Source organism: Mus caroli, chromosome 12, assembly GCF_900094665.2.
Source record: "Mus caroli chromosome 12, CAROLI_EIJ_v1.1, whole genome shotgun sequence".
NCBI classification, from domain to species: domain Eukaryota; kingdom Metazoa; phylum Chordata; class Mammalia; order Rodentia; family Muridae; genus Mus; species Mus caroli.
The window spans coordinates 68234673-68253737 of record NC_034581.1 but is presented as its reverse complement, the minus strand read 5'-3'; the positions used below and the strand labels follow the sequence as shown (position 1 = coordinate 68253737).

The following is a 19065-nucleotide window of genomic DNA, read 5'->3' as shown; positions in this document are numbered from 1 at the left end:
GTCATTTCTCCCTTCTAATCACTAAGACTGAGAAATAAATACCAAGACAAGATCCAAGTGTTTTCCCACGTCAGCACAATTAAGGAAGATACATCTTAGAAACTCCTAGTCCAAGAGAGCTAGCGCACCCACAATGTCTGCAGCACAGTCAGATATGCCATAGCACACAGGACTGTAAGTGTCCCTGCAACATTGCAAGAAGATGAGAACCTCACCCACTCCTCTTCTGGCTTCTTTTCCAACTTCTGGGTTTTCCTGTACCACGGCCGGTATGTAGAATACCACATTAATTTTATTCCACTGAGCAAAGAGTAAATTCATCTGTCCCGGATTCTCCATGTCCAAGATAACAAGCAAAAGAAAGGTTTCTGCTCTCAAAGGAACTGTAACCAATTTGCAAGACATCAATGCTGAATATGCAAACAGTACATGCTTTAAAATCTCCTGAACTGTACTTGTGCAAGGGAGACCCAAGATGTCCTGAAAATGTGAAGCAAAATACTAAAAAGTTGAAAAGACTTAAAATCCTCAGGATTTTCGATGAATCACCAGATTGCCTTTGCTTGTTGAGTACGCATTGTGCCCCAGGACTGTGGAATTTGTCCTAAACGAAGCGAAACAGTCCCATTCTTGAAAAGTTCCATGGCTTTGGGGGGACCAGCTAGTGATGTAAGTACTTGCTAGAAAGATGAAGAGGAATGCGAGAAGACTTGTATGGAATACTCTCAGAAAGAAATAGCACTTGCCAGAATGTAACAGCCTCTCCTACCTTTTTTTTTTTTTTTTTTTTTTTTTTTGGTTTTTCGAGACAGGGTTTCTCTTTATAGCCATGGCTGTCCTGGAACTCACTTTGTAGACCAGGCTGTCCTCGAACTCAGAAATCAGCCAGCCTCTGCCTCCCGAATTCTGGGATTAAAGGCGTGCACCACCACTGCCCAACTAAAAATTGGCTTCAAACTTTCTTTTTTTTTTTTTCTCCTACCATTTTTAAGAGCTGAGAGATGCCAGAACTAGAAAAAGCTTCATTTGATAAAGTCAACCAGTCAAATATCTACAGCTAAAGAGCCTCGTGCTTTTAAAGATTTGCCATGTTAAGAAAAGAAAAATATGATAATGATGGTGCATGCCTGTAACTCCAGCTACTCCACAGGCTGAAGCAGGAGGATGGCAAGGTCTTCCTCCTTAGAAAGGGTAGGTATAAGACCATGATTTAGGTCACAGTGGCCTCGGGATACCATGAGGGCATTTAAAAGGGCATAAGTGTATGAAATTGTCTAGTCACAGACGATATGATTACTATACAAGCATATGCAAAAGATGAAGAGGAATGCGAGGAATTCCATTTATTGGAAATAGTAGTGAATTTAGTAATTAAGCCATGGCATATAAAGCTAATGTACAAAACACAATTTCCATACACTAATTTTAAAATGAAATTCTCAAAATTCCATTTCCAACGTCACAAACCTTAAAGTAGTTAGCAATAAAAAAAATTTAAAGCACAAGCAAGCTCTATATTGAAAATTATACAATACCAATAATACTAATTATTCAAAGCCATTGTGTGGAGAGATGTGCCACGTGGAAGACACTTATGAATAAGCTGCCAATTCTGCTCAAACTGATCTAGACAGCCATCATCTCAAATTCAATTTAAAATCCAGAAGGTTCCTGTGTGGAAATGATAAGCCAATGCTAAAAAGGAAATCAAAATTCAAAATACTCTGACCAGCTAATTATAACCTTAAATTCTAAGGAAGCACGAGCAAAGGTAGTTTACATCTTACTGCAAATGGACAGTGGGCACGGCGTGTGCCACGACCCAAACACGCCCAAACATCAACATCCAGACTAGATAAGAGAGATGGGCCCACTCACGGGATCAACTGACTTCCAACAAAACTTCTGTGGTGGGCCAACAACAATGGGGAGCTTTTACTAGTGTCTGTGAATATATTCTGAATTCCTGCTATATCACAGACGTTAAGGTGACACACTGGCTTCAACATAAAACTGCAACATTAAAAAAAACAAAACAAGCAAACAAACAAAGAAAACAAAACAAATCTCTGTTACCCTCCATGATAGACCTCATAAAGAAGACACAAAATGGTCAAAGTATGGAAGATGATGCTGACACACTGGGCTTTATTGTAAATAAAATCTCCTAAATTTAAAAAAAAAAAAGGCTAAATTAAAAGCTTGGCAGGTTGAGGCAGAAAGGAAGATAAGTTTAAAGGTTTACCTGGACACTCAGTAAGATCCCATCTCAAAAAGAGAAGATGGGGAAGGGGCTATGCAAGAGCTGGGTGTAGAACACTTGCAGAGCACACACAAGACCCCAACGTAATTTCAGTTTTCAGGAGGAAGGAAAAGGGGGCAAGCAGAGAGGAAACTGAGACAAAGAGTTGTCGTTTGCATTTTTACAAAGGCCCTCCATTCATAAGTCATAAGAACTTCCATAAGTTGTATTAAAGGCAATTCCATCTAACTGGGGGGTTTGCGGTTGTCTCCATGGCAGAGTGACATGGAATATGATTGACAATAAAGGTGAAATACTGAGATACACTGATAAATGAATCCATAGGAAATGATGCTAAGACAAAGGCACTAGACCCCCCCCAAAAAAAAACACACTATAAAATTCCATTTACACAAACTTCTAGAATGGACAGAAATACTTCGTGGGAATGAGACTGTATTATACGGATTGCCTTGGGCCACAGGACTGACCAATAGGAAACACAGGCAGAGAACCTTCTGAAGAATTGGACTGCAGAGCTGAGTTATTGGGTTATTTGCTGAAATTCAAGTTATTCACATTTGATCTTTTGTTTCACCATGTATAATTTTTGCCTCGATTTTTCAAAAATGGCTTTTGGTTTGTGGGGGACAGTTTAGTAGCTGTCTGGCGAACACTAAAGCACAGAATTGGTTAAAGGATAAGAATAAAGTGGAGATTATGAAAAGGAGAACATGAACCGCAAATTTCTTTTGGGGGCGAACTAAAAGTCTGGCACAAGACTCTAGAGTACAATACAAGAAAGTGACTCCAAAGAAAGAAAACGATCCAGCAGTTTAGCTAGGATGACAACGGGTAAGAACCGAGCCGCAGTGGACATGATAACAAAATTAACCGATCCACAATAGACGCTAACTTGTGGATCTGAACCAGTAGCCTGCCGGGCCACAGAGCTCACTCAGCTCAAGTTACACTGTGGTTTTAAAGCATCTTTCAGGAAATGCTCCTGTTATAATTTCCATCGATAGACATTCCTCTTAATCATGTGCTGAAACTACACACACACACACACACACACACACACACCAGAAACCACTCACAACTTGCTCTTACCTTCAGTGAAACTCCCCGTTAGGGTTATTACCACAAACACTTTCCCCTCAGGCTCCAGATCCACCTAGAAAGAGAAAGAGAGAGAGAAAAGCACATTATATTTTAATATTGAATTACTTTTTGTGGCTCTTGAATAATTCTTTGCAAGGTGACCTAAATGCATAAATCACAGCCACACAAATCCAAATGTGTTTCACTGTACAGTAGAGACAAAGAAATAAGTGAAATCTTGAGGATCGAACGGTCAAGCTTGGAAACTATGTACTCAGAGGGCCCTTTCTCTCGAATTGCCTTCTCTCCCTCCTTTACCTTACTTGATGTGAGGCAAAAGCAAGCACATATTTGCTTTGTGCTTTGGAGCCACCGTATCTTACGTGCGTAGCTAGTGGGAGCCTCACATAACTAAACTACATGGCAAGTAAGTGAGCTGGAGGAACAATGTCAATGCATTGGCCCATTCAACTTCAAAGGCCTAGTTTCATGGAGTCAATTGTACAGAGTCTCTGTCTTTTGATACCCGTCTAGTCCATGACAAGGATTAGTTACTCTTGACTGCTCAACAGCCATTGAGGTTAGCCATCAGCTGAGGCGTCAAGACATGTACTCTAAAGACCCTCACACAGCAGGGTACCCAGAATGGAACTGCAGCATCCCCAGATACCTGAGCCGGCATATTCTAACCTCATCCCACAGGATGCTGAACTCTCTGTCCACCCACATTTCAAAATCCTGCAACATGAGATGCTTGTGGATTTAAATGCATGCATTTATGAATGTCCTCAAATAGATCTTTCAGATTCAGCTCATGGCTCCACTCCTGCCTCTGACCTTTCACCTACAGTAAGCCCATTTAAGTATAGACTAAGTGTAGCTAAGTATGACTTATGGGGCAGAATAGCACTTTAAATGAGCTGCAAATCTCATGCTACAACAGAGGACCCCTGCACTGAAGGACTGCCTGACTCTACTGAAGGTGGCCAGTCCTCCACCCCCAGAGTCTCCCTGTTCTCTGAGACTTGGGGGGAACAGCATGAGGCATTTCTGGCCTGGCTGCCATCAGAAAACTTAACAGTGCTACCCATTGCTTTTACTGTTCCTACAGTAAACATAGATCCCTCAAGGTGGCCTGGTCTTTCTCTTACTTCACTACCATATGTATTTTATTCTTAGATCACGCTCCAGTCAGACACCTTTCACAATGCAATGGGCTTTGTACTCTCCGAAGTCTTTACCTCTCTCTTGTGGCAGCCAGTTCTTAAACTCTGCCTTTCTCTGCACAGAATCTGTGTCCAGTAAGAATTCCACCTTATACATCACTCCCATGCTCAACTTAACCTGCTGGTGTCTCAGGATGAACGTTAACTTACAATGTCATGTCACCTACCTTGACGGCACTTGTGAACCTCTATTGAGTGGTTCTGAAAATAGTCTCTCTGGAGAGATGACTAAACAGGATGTCAGTGTCTAATTGTCTCCTCTCTCTGCCTTGACTTGTTTCAAGTCAAAAAGATATTATTTTTAAAAGCCACTCCCTCACTTTCAGCAAAGAGGCCTGACAAAGAACTCACACTCACAGCACAAACTGCTGCTAGTGCTGCTACAGCCACTGACAGCCTGCAGACAGACAGACTACCAGGCTACCTCTGCCATCCTACACCCACAACCAGCAAGTGAACCTTTGCCAACAATGCCCAGAGGGCCCACAAAGATAGGTACCTCATCTCAATGGGCTAGGAGTTCTCTGACAGATGCCAGGAAACCACACCACCCAGAATCAGATGCTCACACACATTGAATAGGCTTGCCTCCTCCTCATTCTCTAGCATTATGGGCATCATGAGAGGCCAGATTCAAGCCCCATCTTCAAGCTTTGTCCATGGGAAGCAGATGTGCTAAGACAGGGGACCTAAGTATGAGGTTTCAAATTGTAAGCCAAGACTTAATCACAGGTATGGGAAAAACAAGTAAATGGATTGTATATTGCAAGGGATTTTTTTAAATAAAATCAAACAGGACAGAAAGTATAAACACAAGTGTTAAAGAAGAGTACTGTTTTGTAAAACTTTGTGTGCACACATGTGCATATGGACACACATGCATACACGTAGATATGTAGGTCAGAGACCAACATGGGGAGCCTTCCTGCTTTCTACCTTATTATTTGAGACATGGAGCTCATACCTGACCAGTGAGCTCTAAGGACCTACCTGTCTGCCCACTACAGATGCACCAATTTTTATGGGGCGCTGAGGATCCAAACTCAGGGCGTCGTATTTGTGAGACAGGTAGGTACTTAACTGATTAAGCTATCCTCCCAAGCCCCAGTTTCATGACGTTTTGGCTTGCATTTTGATATGCATGTAAGATTTCAATGTAAAGGTGCATTCGTTTTAAATTAATTTACTTATTTACTTTGTATCTCAACCACAGTTTCCTCTCCCTCCTCCCCTCCCAGTCCTCCTCTCCCCATCCCCCTGTCCACTCCTCTTCTCTTTCTCTTCAGAAAAGGGGAAGCCTCCCATGGGTATCAACCTGCCTTGACAAATCAAGCTGCAGTAAGACTAGGTGCATTGTCTCCTACTGAGGCCAAAAGAGGCAACCCAGTAGGGAACGAATCCCAAAAGCAGACAACAGATTCAGAGACAGCCCCGGCTCCTGCTGTGAGGAGTCCCACGTGACGACCAAGCTGCACAATTGTTAAGTATGTACAAAGAGGCCTAGGTCAATCCCATGCATGCTCTCTGGTTGGCAGTTCAAGTCTCTCTGGGACCCTATGATCCCAGGTTAATTGATTCTATGGGTTTTCTTGTGGTGTCCTTAGCCCCTCTGTCTGCTACAGCCCTTCCTCCCCTCTTCTTCAGGATAAAGATGCTTTCTTTACTGTGTTATAGAGACATGTGAGATCATAGACCTAGAAAGACAGATGGGCTGTTGTCACTTAATTCCTGGTGTTTGCTTTGATGTCCCCACTGCTAGCTGACTGCCTACATCAACAACAGGCCCGCTTTATTACACTACTCCACAGGAAGCTCTTTCTCTCAGAGCAGAGATGTACTGAGATCAATAATTTCCACTCACTGACTCTAGCTCTGTCCACCACAGTTTTAATGGAAACTGTCTCTCTAGACCATGAGACATACTGCAACACCTAGAGCAGCTCTTGATCTTTGGTCCAAACATTCGGCTGGGACCCCCACCCAAATTACAGGCTGCACATGTGACCTAGGGTTAATCAATCGAAGCACAAGTCCCTACCACCGGATTGATGGACTGTGATGTTTAGCAATGCCACCTTGACAGAATTGAGAATCTCTAAAGAGAAGAAGCCTATAGAGTAATATCTAGACCAAGTTGAGAAGAGCCACCATAAATGTCGGCAACACCATAAAGTTGGCTGATGTCCTGCACCAAAGGAAGAGGAGAAAGGAAATTGAGAACCAATGTTCAACACTTTCTACCTCATGACTGCAGATACAATGGAACATGCTGCCTCAAGTTCTGGCTGCCATGCCTTCCCCACCACCATGGACTGTACCTCCAAACTGTGAACCTAAGTAACCCCTTCCTTCTTGAAGTTGGCCCTGTCAAGTATGTAACACAGCAACATGTAACTAATACATCAGCCTAGAACTGACACTGTCCCTGTATCCTGGCTATCAACACAATGGAACTCTCTCCTCTTGGTCATTGCTAATTCAAGTTTAAGCATAAAGTCTAAGTAGATACAATTAGGAATTCTTAGGTCTGCAAGAAAGAGACAAGGTCTCACTTCTGCTTAGCTTCATGCTAGGATGTCAACTTGAAGTATCTGGCACCCTTGATGTCTCACAAAACTAAAGGATGAGGCAAAAAAGCATGCGAAAGTGGACAAACAGAAAAGACCAAGATTTTATGATACCATTTCAACCTGCAACCCCCTGCCATGCTCTAGCCTCGTGCTTTCAATTATTCAAGCTCATAAACTCCTCCTTCATTATTCAGCTATGCTGAACAGGATGTTCTATCACTCATACACAACACTCTGACTCATGTAATAATAAAAAGAGAATAAACCAAAAACTCAACTACACATCCCTTGTGTATGCTATCTCCTACCATCTGATTTCTGCTTCACTCCGTCACTTAAATAGCTCCTTCAGATTCATCTCAGCCTCCCGTCAAATCCAAGGACTGGTCCATTTCCATCACCCAAAGACAAGTGTGTTCATCCCAGCTGATTTCTCTGTAGCATTTTTATCTTATTGGCAGTTTCCTTCCCCACCCCATCTCAGGACCACTGCTGCTGGATATCACTCTTTCGTGGCCCTCCCCATTCTTCTCCAGCTTTCGCAGGCTCCTAGAATGCAGTCACTCATGCTCTCTGTCTCTGCTTGTCTCTGTTTCCCTGTTTATCTAGCTAGCTAGCATCCATCCTCTATGTGTCCGTCTTGCTGTTCTTCAATCCTCTTTTCATTCCATTGGAAGATTCAGACCCATGATTTCCTGAGATGTTAAACTTTTGGGATGGAACAGAAAATGAGAAGATAATGCACCTCTAATAAGGGGTGGGCTGAAGATGAGAGGCAGAGTCAGATTTAGTTCCTATGTCACAACACAGATCTTTCCCCCAAAACCTATAGATGCCTTTCTGTGAACATGTGCATTTCAGGATCCACTTTCTTCCATCCCTTACGCCGTCATTCATCCAGCAGCCCACAGGAAAACCCAACGACGCTCACCATGAAGTCTCCCTTCTGATGCTCACCCTGCACCCAGTCCTTCCCCTCCCATCTCTCATTCTCTGATCTACTGATGAATAATACTTTATGACAGGTCATCTGCAGCAGGAATAAACTTCTCTGGTGAGGGTTAATTGATGCATTGATCTACTGGTATAGCAATGATTCACTGGGAGTCATTTATGGTTATGTCCATTTAGCAGGGTGACAATGGTAGGCTTTCTCTTAAAGCCCATGACATATCTAGCCATGGATTATTGGCTTCATTGATAATGTCAAGTATGAGTTCCATTTCTTGAAGGGGGTCTTAAATCCAACTTTTAAAAAGCGACTGATTGCTCCTATAACAGTCATGTTATTATTATATCAATGTGGTCGTATCTTGCTGTGAGGGTCATTACTGAAATTCTTCTAGGAGTTTTATGGTTTCTATCTTTTAAATTTAGGTCTTGGTCCATTGTAAATTAGTATTTACACAACTTCTGATGACGGAGTCCAACTTTACAGATTCAGGTGCCATGGTACCATTTGTTAAAAAGAACGTGCTAGAGTTGTTAATGGGTGGTTGAAATTGTATGCGTTTGGTGTAGTGGGCTGGCGAACACTGAAAGCTGGAAGGAGGCATAGAGTCCATGGCTGTGTGCTATACCAAGGAATCTAGACCATAATCAAGGAAGGGGATGTAACCATTAAAGGGTTAGAAGTGTGGAAGGCATGTGGTACTTTTAATTATTTTTTTAAACATATCCTCAGACAACAGTAAAAAGAGCTAAAAGTCCGTTGACAGAGGCCAGACATGAGCTGTCAGTAGTGGGGTGGATCATGAAAACAGGAAACTAATCATAAAAGACCACACATGTCTTATGATTCCATTCATACAAAACATTCAGATTAGGAAAACAGATAATGACAAGAATCCCCCTTTCTCCATAATCTCACCAGAATTTTTCTTTTAACACAACCATTCTTACTATAGAGAGATGATGTTTATCAAGACTGTAGCTTTGATAGGCATGTCCTCTGCAGCAGCACTCTGCATTCTGGCCATTCACACAGTCTCCTTTGAAAAGACACACACAGGTCATGGGCCCTTTTTAGAGTCAGATAAAATCTTTGGGTTTCTTATAAATTCTGTATCTCATCTCCTAGTCTGTGGGCCCTCTTCATGCTCTGTCTCCTTTGCAATTCACTGGCTTTTCAGTTTGGTGTAACCCTGTTTGTCAATTTCCGCTTTTGTTGGCTGTGATTTTGATTTGTGTGTCTCCTACAAAACCTCTGCCCAGAAAATTGTCCTGAAGCATTCCCCCTCTTATATTCCTCTAGTAGTCTGGAGACTTAAGTCTCTGACCCAAGTCAGAGTCTTCACTTTTAAATGTAATAGTACTGATTAGTTCATATTGTTTTTCCACCTATAGGGTTGCAGACCCCTTTAGCTCCTTGGGTACTTTCTCTAGCTCCTCCATTGGGGGTCCTGTGTTCCATCCAATAGATGACTGTGAGCATCCACTTGTGTATTTGCCAGGCACTGGCATAGCCTCACAAGAGACAGATATATCAGGGTCCTGTTAGCAAAATCTTGCTGTCATATGCAATAGTGTCTGGACTAACCGGTACCCCCAGAGCTCGTGTCTCTAGCTGCATATATAGCAGAAGATGGCCTAGTCAGCCATCGTTAGGAGGAGAGACCCTTGGTCTTGCAAAGACTATATGCCCCAGTACAGGGGAATGCCAGGGTCAGGAAGCAGGAGTGGGTGGGTTGGGGAGCAGGGCGTGGGGAGGGTACAGGGGACTTTTGGGATAGCATTTGAAATGTAAATGAAGAAAATATCTAATAATAAAAAAGAACATCTAAAATAAATAAATAGATAGGTAGGTAGGTAGGTAGGTAGGTAGATAGATAGATAGATACATAGATAGATAGATAGATAGATAGATAGATAGATAGATAGATAGATAGATAGATAGATGTAATAGTAGCATCTGCTTAGGTTTGGTCTGTTGCTATGCACTGTAATGCTAAATACTGGTCCCCAGGGTCTGATTGCTTCTAGGGATGAGAAAATCCTCACTTACACCAAGTGATGCTATGTATCTTTGCTCCTTACTTTAAAACTGTTGGTAGAATAAAGATGCCTACAGTGTACAGCTGAACGTAAGAGAGGTTGGTGGGGTTTCAGTTCCTGAGCTTGGGGCCTGAGGCAGGACCCTGAGGAGGAGGGAGAGAAGGTGGAGAGAGGAAGACACCATGGGGTAAGGGATCGTGAGAACTGGCCATGAGGGCTGGCCAGCTGGAGTAAGAGTGGCCCAGGAGGAACATAGCAAGTTATATCTTGGGGTTATTGACAAGGAAGTAGACAAAATAGCACAGAGGGTAGATATCTGCCCAGCTCTAGTGCTGTTGTGGCTTATTATAAACAGAAAGGTTTGTGTCTTTTATACGGGAACTAAATGATCTAAGGTGGGGTAGAAACCCCCATTAATTATTACCACAACAAGCATCAAAAGGTTTCTGACTTGAGGGAGGTCACATGTCTTCATCCTTTCCCTAACCAAAATACCCTCCAAAGAGTCTTTGCCTCTGACCCTTCTTCATCTTCTACCTATCAGAGTGTCGATCTGTGTGCTTTCTACTCTCAACCTCTTTATTTTCTCTACCTAATAGATAGCACTTTTAATCACTGAAGGTCGACTTAGTACCTAGTGTGTAACAGTCCTTGGGCACAGTGTCACGCAGCTCAAGGAGACCCACTATCCACCTCCATAGTAATCTGAAGAATCACGAAGAAGGAAGTTCATGAAGTTGTACCTACAGGGATTCGTGTTGCTTAAATACCTCACCTCCCTACCCAAACTTATCCTCTGAATCTGTTTGACAGCAATGCCAGAAGAGACTTGGGCTCTAAAACTAGATACATCTTCTCTTGGCTGTGTTTCTGGGCATGCCATTTAACATCTCTATACCAGAGATAGAAGAGATAGAAGGAGAAGTGTTAAGTACACAGACACCAAGACCCTACCAACACTGCAGACTGTAGTAGCTGGGGGAAATGGGAGGGGGTTGGGCTGGCGCTTTTCAAAACTCGGACACAACCAGACCTTGAAGCTACTACTATGAGTTAGTTGATCTCTTAGACCTCAGAGGAGTTTCTTGGTGTAGTCCTGGCTGTCCTGGAACTCACTTTGCATACAAGGCTGGCCTTACACTCAGAGATCCACCTGCCTCTGTCCCTTGGTGCTGGGATTAAAGGCATGCACTACCACACCCAGATCTCTGAGAACTTAATGGCTCTGATTCCATGCTAAGTTTTCAGTTAAGCACAGAATCACTGAATCTGCCATTTTTGTAACTTCCAGACTAAATATCCTGGAGCCACTATAGCTCAGCACACCCTGAGACTCCGTCTTCCTCACAGCACTGAAGCATCCGGTCCCCAGGGATACTTTGTCTCCCAGATGTGAGCAGTCTCCCCAACGCACCCAAGCAAGTATAGAATGTGTACACCTCCTATGCAAGGACCCTTTCCAAAGTGCCACTTCATCGGTCCCCCCACCCCACACACACACACACACCTTTCTGGGGCCTTCAGAATAAAACACCCTTCTCTATAGACTCTCAAGAGTGCACAGGCTCTCCTTGCGTTGCCTCTCGCTAACCTTCCCAAACCTTGCAAATTCCATCCTGCAAACCTGCAAAATCTTCAGGTCACACCCACCCCTTTCATCCTTGACACAGCTACACCTTGGCTCCTGCTGTGTGAGACTTGGGAATCACCCACCCATCCATCCATTCACACCTTCTCAGAAGCCTCGCAGTATGGGGCCATTCTGATTTCCCAGAGTAGGGTTGTAAGTGGGGCGGCCCACCAGGCACACCTGTGGAGGAGGGAACAGCCAGCAGAAAGAGGAAAGACCAGCTCTCTGGTTCCCACAGAGACCCTGACATCTACTCTGATCCCACTGATCTTAAATCTGGTCTCAACTACTATCTTAACACCTGTCCATACTCTTGAATAATTAAGAAATTTTCATACACCTGTCCATACTCTTGAATAATTACGAAGTGTTCATACATCCGTATCTCTGCACTTGCAACGAATCGTCAAGTCCCGTCCAGGGAGCTCCTGACACTTACATAATATCTAACATTTAAGATCTCGGTGTGGGGCTTCTACTTGGCCTTGATCCTTGTCTAAGTTTTGTTTATTTGTAAGCTAGTCAAAGATAAGCTGAAATTGTTCGTATTGCACACTCTGTTCTCCCAGGAGCTCAGCAAAAGTCCTTGAACCAAGTATCTACTCGACAAATATTGATTGTGTGTAATAAGATCAAAAGGAAGGCCACTTGACCTCACCTATATAATAGGAATGATAATCTTTATTGCAGGATAAAATACAAAGCTTTGTTTAAAACAAAAAAATAATAACAGGGCCAGCCAGATGACCTAGAGGGTAAAGGCACAAGATGACCTAGCCTAACAACAGGAATTTGATGGTCGCATCCACATGGTAGAAGGACAGCACCAGCTTTTGCAAGTTATCTTCTTACCTCTGCATGTGCGACACACGTGCACACTCGCGCACGCGCACACTCGCGCACGCGCACACTCGCGCACGCGCACACTAATAACAGTAACAGTGCTTCAGACACATTAGGGTACCCGGCCCACAGCTTTGTAATTACACTCAGCAGCATCCCCGTCCACGTCTGTGTCTCAGTGACGTCACTTTGCAGAAGTGACACGAGTCATTTTCACCACTGGCTCAACCTTCAATGGGGTGTTTTCTCAGAACCCTTCATCTAGCACTAATGTTCCGTGATTCTAAGCAGGCTTTAATAAAAGCCTGTGCATATGACTCCAGGGAAATGCTCATTTAATTAACTGATAATAACCTATAATCATTTCCTTTCACAAAAGGCATTAGAATTGATCACAGGCAGGAAACCGCCATCTCCGCAATGTTCATCCCGGCCTGAAGTAAGCAGAGAAACGTGGCCTGTTAAAAGGGAAAGGCTTTGATTTGACCAAAAGGTGTAGGGTGCCTGTGGGCTGCACAGGAAACATCTATGAGAAAAGGGTCCACATACCTTAAATTACGAGTTAGGTGGCCCTTTTCTATTGCTTTCTGGAGTCTGCACTTAGAGACAAAGGAACGTGACAAAGTATATCTTATCATTCTTCAAAGACGAAGCTATCAAGCTTATGATGACCATGCAGGTCCTTACAGGATCCTATCAGGGACCGGAAAGGAGATGGGCACCTGCATTCTGTAATAAAATAGGACAACTTCCTCTTGGCCTCCATCAATGTGCTACTAAATCCCTACCCCTCATTATCTCTCACCTTTACTGTCTGCAGGCTAAGCACCACCATACCCATTAAACAGATGGAAAGATGGAGTCCCAGTGGGGTTTCTGAACGAGCCAAGGCCATACAAGCATGGAAGGCTCAGTTAAGATTTCAATTCTGGGAAGATCCTCTGCTTTTGCCTTACCAGCCTCTCTCCATGGTACTCTAGCATAGGGCCCCACCGGTCTGTATGTTTGCTGCTCAACCCAATGCCAGCCTGCACATGAGGTTGCCACTTCACCGGCTCCCTGGAAGACCTAGCAAGATTTATGCCATCATCACCTGAGGTGCTTGTTACCCTCTTCCCACCCTGGCCTTGCCTCCTCAATGCCAAAAACAGTGGGAGAGGAGGCAACCTGACAGCCCTGTTCTGTGGCTCCTGATGGGAGCAGGAGCTAGGAAGAAGGAAGATCCCTGCTGGGATTTGTGAGATGTAGGGAGCAGTTCAGATACCGTGGTGTTTTCTTTCATTTTTAAACCAGTCGTACGGTTGATTTCAGGTAGCTTTTCAGCCTTGGGTCTCCTCCGTGTGCTTTCACCGCCTATGAGTCCAAGCACTGCGGAGACAACAGAAGTGCGCAGGCGCATAGTGTTTGCCTGGTCTGCCCCTTTTCTCTCTGAAACTTTCTGCTGGAGGGATGTGTTGTGTGCTTGCCACATGTGGGGCTGACTCGGGCCCCCCTGCCGCTAAATAGTGGTACCTGGACAGTCATTGCTTATGATGAAGCACCTCAAAGACTGGGTCAAGTTCTAAAGAATGCCATCTCCTCTCCTGGATCCAGAAATAGTGTCAGGTTGATACTCTGCTCCAGTTAGCCACCCTGAGAGCTCACTCCAGAGCACATGCTGAGGTGGGAGAGGGGAGCCTCACTTGCCTTAGGCACTCTCCTCCATGCTGCAGATCTCCTACAAAGATCACTTCTGCAGGAGCCCATCGCTTCTCCTTTCTGCTGGGTAGGGCCCTCCCAAATGAGATGAAAGAGGAAAGGGGTGTCTCTGTGGCCCTGGTGGAAGGCGACTGTACCTATGATTCCTCCTATTCCAGGGACTCACAGTGTACCCCTCTTTTATTAACCACCTTTATGGGTTCATGACTGGACCTCTCTTTCATTTTGTTTTGTTTTACAGAACTTGCTGCAGGAAAGAAGAAATATTAGACTAGGAAGAATCTAGATTCCTTTGCAGAACAGAAGTATCTTAGTCACCACGAAATAATTATTCTTTTGTTCCCTGGCCCACTCTAACAGTTTAAACTGACCAAGTTGGGTATTTTAAATTGATATAAATAATCCCAGAATTATTCTATACTATTGATTCTCATTGCCCATTTGTAATGGAGGAAGGAGGTGAAGGCCCAGAAAAATCAAGCAAGATTAAGTACAAACCATATAGAGAAAACTCTAAGCATTTCAAGGTACTTCACACGCCTCTCTGGTTAATGGCTCACCCACTGGACTATCTTTGGAAGACTTGATCCCAAGGCATATTACAAGCATCAAACCTAAGCATCTATCTCAATAGCTATTTTATGACATCTTTACTCCCTTTGATCTTCTAGAGGGAGAGATGAAAACCCTACAAGGGATGAGACCACGCCTAGAAATCCTGCCAGCTGTTTTCGAGGTGGATGGGGAGGAGCAGGCAGGAACAGTGCAGCGCTCAGGGTGCGGGGTGACGCATGGTTAAATGCAGGCTGTTCACGTGAGGTCAGAAACACAGGCTGAGGACCAATATGGTCTGATGACATACTAGAGGCTGGCCCTGACCCTGGGGTGACAGGGAGTACTGGGGGGCTTCAACCAACAAAGCCACAGCATCATCCTTACGTGTCAGACCTTTACATAAAGAAGGTATGGGAAGTAGACAGAAAATGGTGGTGACAGGCACGCATTAAAGAACTTTTCCAGTGTGCTAATCTGAATGAAGGAAGTCCACATCAAAATGGGAGTTTAGGAAGAAAGAATATCCAGGAGGGAGAATATCCAGCCAGATGTACCAGGTAAAGGGGATGCCATGTCTGGGATCAAGGACCAATTCTTAGTCCCAAACTGACTGAGTCACTGACTGAGCCAGAGGCTCCACAGGAACGAACGGGGCTAGAAAAAAAGAATTTGATTGCCTCTGTGAACTGAGAATCCACTAGGCTAACCTAAGCCACTCTGGAAGCTCGGGTGAAAGAGGAGAGACACAGATCACAACTGAGCAGGTGGCATCCACATGACAAGTGCTGCTCAGACCAAGAGAATCGAGTGCTCTGGGCCACCAGAATGTCTCCCTGAGAAGTGGCATCTACATTGAGACCCGAAGGCACGTTACAAGTGGAAGGTGAGGCCACTCTGAGTCGGTGGCCTGTGGAGAGAAGACAGAACCAGCTTGAGAGCAGGCAGTAGGGTGGGAGGCCAGAAGAACATTCACAGAGAATCGGAAACAGCTGCATCCAGGTGGCTTAGCCCACAATGAAGGCCAAGGAGAAACCTGGAGTTCTGCACCTGGTAAAATGATAGAGACAACTGGGCAGAGGGGCAGGTTGTCTACTAAACCATTACAGTCTAGAAATATAGATAATCTTGGAATAGTGTAATTAATGAAAACCATCTGACGAGAACAACGAGAGAAAAAGGTCAAAGGGATGTCACCTCAGGTTGAGTGACCCAGTCGAAAAGTCACTAAACAGTACCCCAGAGCCAATTTCATCAGACCGTCAATTTTTTTTTTGTAAATAAAGTTTTATTAAAACACAGTCATGCCTTTGTAAGTCTAAGATTATCTAACCAGAGCCATCATTATAGTCAGGGACCATATACAGTCAGGGACCATATGATGACAATTCATCAGGGACAGACTGCTGCTATGGCCATGGTCCTATCAGGTAATGTTGAAGCTAAGAGTTCCTATCAGTCAGTTATATCTTAGGGATGGTGATGTCTCTGCACATGGAATTATGGGTCTGTAGCAATACTGAGGTAAACAACCCCACTGAGCTGTCAGGGACAGAAGAGTGTAGCATGTGCAATTACGTCCTACACATAAAGCTTGATAACAGACAATGAGTACTGGCTTATAAATTCCTATAAGAATGCTTGTCATTATTTGAAAATACAGTCATACTTACCAAAAACAACCTCACTGTGCGGCAGTCTGCCATGTTACAGCTGCTGCATGGCTCACCCATTCGCAGGTCTCCTGATAGCATCAGGGCAGACTCAGTGAGGAACCTCACCACCAAGATCTGTGTTAAAACTGCCTTTTATGACCTTCTACGACAAAAAATGCAGAACGAGGAATTCCTCAGGATGTAGCCCATCATTAGGTAACATGGGACTACAGTGATGACAAAGATGATATGGTCCACCAAGCCAAAAATCTCTGCCCTTTACAGAAAACAAACAAAATGGAAGAAGAAGAAAAAACTTTTTGGAACACTTTCCATTAATCATGATGGTGCTCTGAGGGAAAGAGCAGGATTCAGAGGGAAGGAAATGAGTCTAAGTTTGGACACAGAACTCCTGAAATAGAAACAATTGGTAAGAAGTTAGAAATAAAGGCAAAATGCGGAGTGAAGATAAGGCTGGGCGACCACTTGGGAAAAGGTAACCCTTTACACACATCACACCCCTCAGGGGGGCGACAGGAAAGGAAGGGAAAACAGACACAGAAAGAAGGAAGAAGAGAGAACCAGAGGAGACCCTCGGGAGGTGGGAAGTCTGTGCTGAGCAACCTTGGAGAAAGTTCAATACAGGGAACCTCCAAGCGTCACAGTGGAGAGGGAAGATGACTTTAAAGGGACTGTTAGACATGGGAAGTGGAGGCAAAAGGGAGACTTCATTCATAATACCCACCTCATCTCCGTCAGGCCTGGGGAGGGGGAGGTTCCTTTATGCAGCAAGGAATATTAAACTGTGTAGTTTAATGATGTCAGAAGATAAATTTAGAAGTGCTGGGCTAAGGGTTTCTGACACCAGGTTAACAGTTGAAAAGTCAATTTCAAAAAAAAAAAAAAATTAGCCTAGCAAAAATCCTTAAGCAATGGTTTAAAGGCTAAGCCTGGGGGTAAGGGGAAAGGGCAGACTGGACTGTAGGAGACCAGAGTGAGTGCTGAATAGAAAACCGAGAGAACTGGGTGGCAAAGGGCAGGAGGCTTGAAAGAGCTCCAGTATCTGAAAGGTTAAAAGGTTTACCTGGAAGATTCTAAGAAGGGGAGCTAGTTTGGGGTGACTCTGGTTTTCAAATATACTGACTGTATTAGGAGATTGTTCCAGCAGAAATGCTTGCCCGAGAGAGAAATGAGGGTTGAAACCTAAAAGTAAGCCAGGCCGAAGGGAGAAAGATGTTAGAGCCATCCACAGGACAGCTGGGCTGCAAAACACTGAACTCAACAACAGACAAGGGATTCTACTAGTTTAAAGAACAATGGCTCGGGGACCATGAGAAAATGGGAGGGAGCAGGTCCCGCAGGAGAGAAAGAACGGTGTCTGCTGGGCTCTGTGTCTCCCATGGGTCACACACAATTCTTTCTCTTATCTTTACAGCCACCTTCAGAATGAAATCATGTGTCGTCTTCCGATGAGGCACAGCCATCCACAGGTGAGTGACTTAGTAGGTCGGTGGCAGGGTGAACTAGTTTGGATTTTAAGGCCTGGCTACCATCCCTACCACCCTGTGACTGGAACCCAAACATGTCTGTGACTTTTTACTAAACCTTGTCACTTAATGTTTTTCACACAGGAAGTTTCATCAAGTTTTCCTGTCTCGTTTATTTACTTGTTAATATCGACGTCGACCTGTATTGATAGAGCTAATGCTAGTACTTGTCAGAATCTGCACAACGTCACAGCACCGTGAAATAAATCGTAGTCGATTAAAACTAAATCTGGGAAGATCTGTGAGAGGAGTCAGTGAGTAAAGATGATTTCTACACAAGCCTGATGACCCGATTTGATCCCCAGCACCTACGTAAAGGTGGAATGAGACCGCCAACTCCTCATGATTCTGGGCTCCACATGAGTACCATAGAAGACACATAACACACTCACATGTATACACATGCACACACATATACCACACACACACACACACACACACACTTATGCTTTTTTTATAATTAAATTCAGGACATCAAGAGTCCCTGGGTAGAATACAGAAGGCAGAGTTCAAATGAAAACCAATTACTAAAATGTATGAACAGTGTCGCTGAAGCAAGGGAGGGGGCAGCCTGGCCTAAGCAACTTTAAGACACTGTGGAGACTCGGAGAAAAGCTGAGTGGGATGCAATGCAAGTTCTGAATGGTAGCTGGGGAGTTCTTTCTTGGGAAATACTTCTTGGCAGTTTAAGAAGTGAGTGGATGAAGGGTAATGAGAGCCAGGAAGAAGAGTCTCATCCAGACAAGGGGCAAAGGCTAGAAGGATCCATGAGGCACCACACTAGAGTTAGAGACATCAGTATGAACTCACAGTGAACACAAATCCATTGCAGATAGACACACACAGAAATTCTTAATACATGAGCACATAGACAAGGGTTAGGAGACATCAACTTCCTTAGTCTGTTAGTTGAGAAAACTTACAAGCAGGATTGCCCAATAACAAGAGGACACTTAGCATCCTGAACTTGACTTCTTTCTCCCTCCCTCCCTCCCTCCCTCCCT

The 19065-nt window shown here is 44.1% G+C and overlaps 1 protein-coding gene across 1 annotated transcript in view; it reads right to left on the bottom strand.

The window, feature by feature from the left end:
- Positions 1-19065, bottom strand: part of Prkch (protein kinase C eta) — a 195795-nt gene that overhangs the window by 125876 nt on the left and 50854 nt on the right. The window contains exon 2 of the mRNA XM_021178757.2: positions 3356-3419. Coding sequence (XP_021034416.1) covers positions 3356-3419 — 64 coding nt within the window. The remainder of the gene's footprint in view (positions 1-3355; positions 3420-19065) is intronic.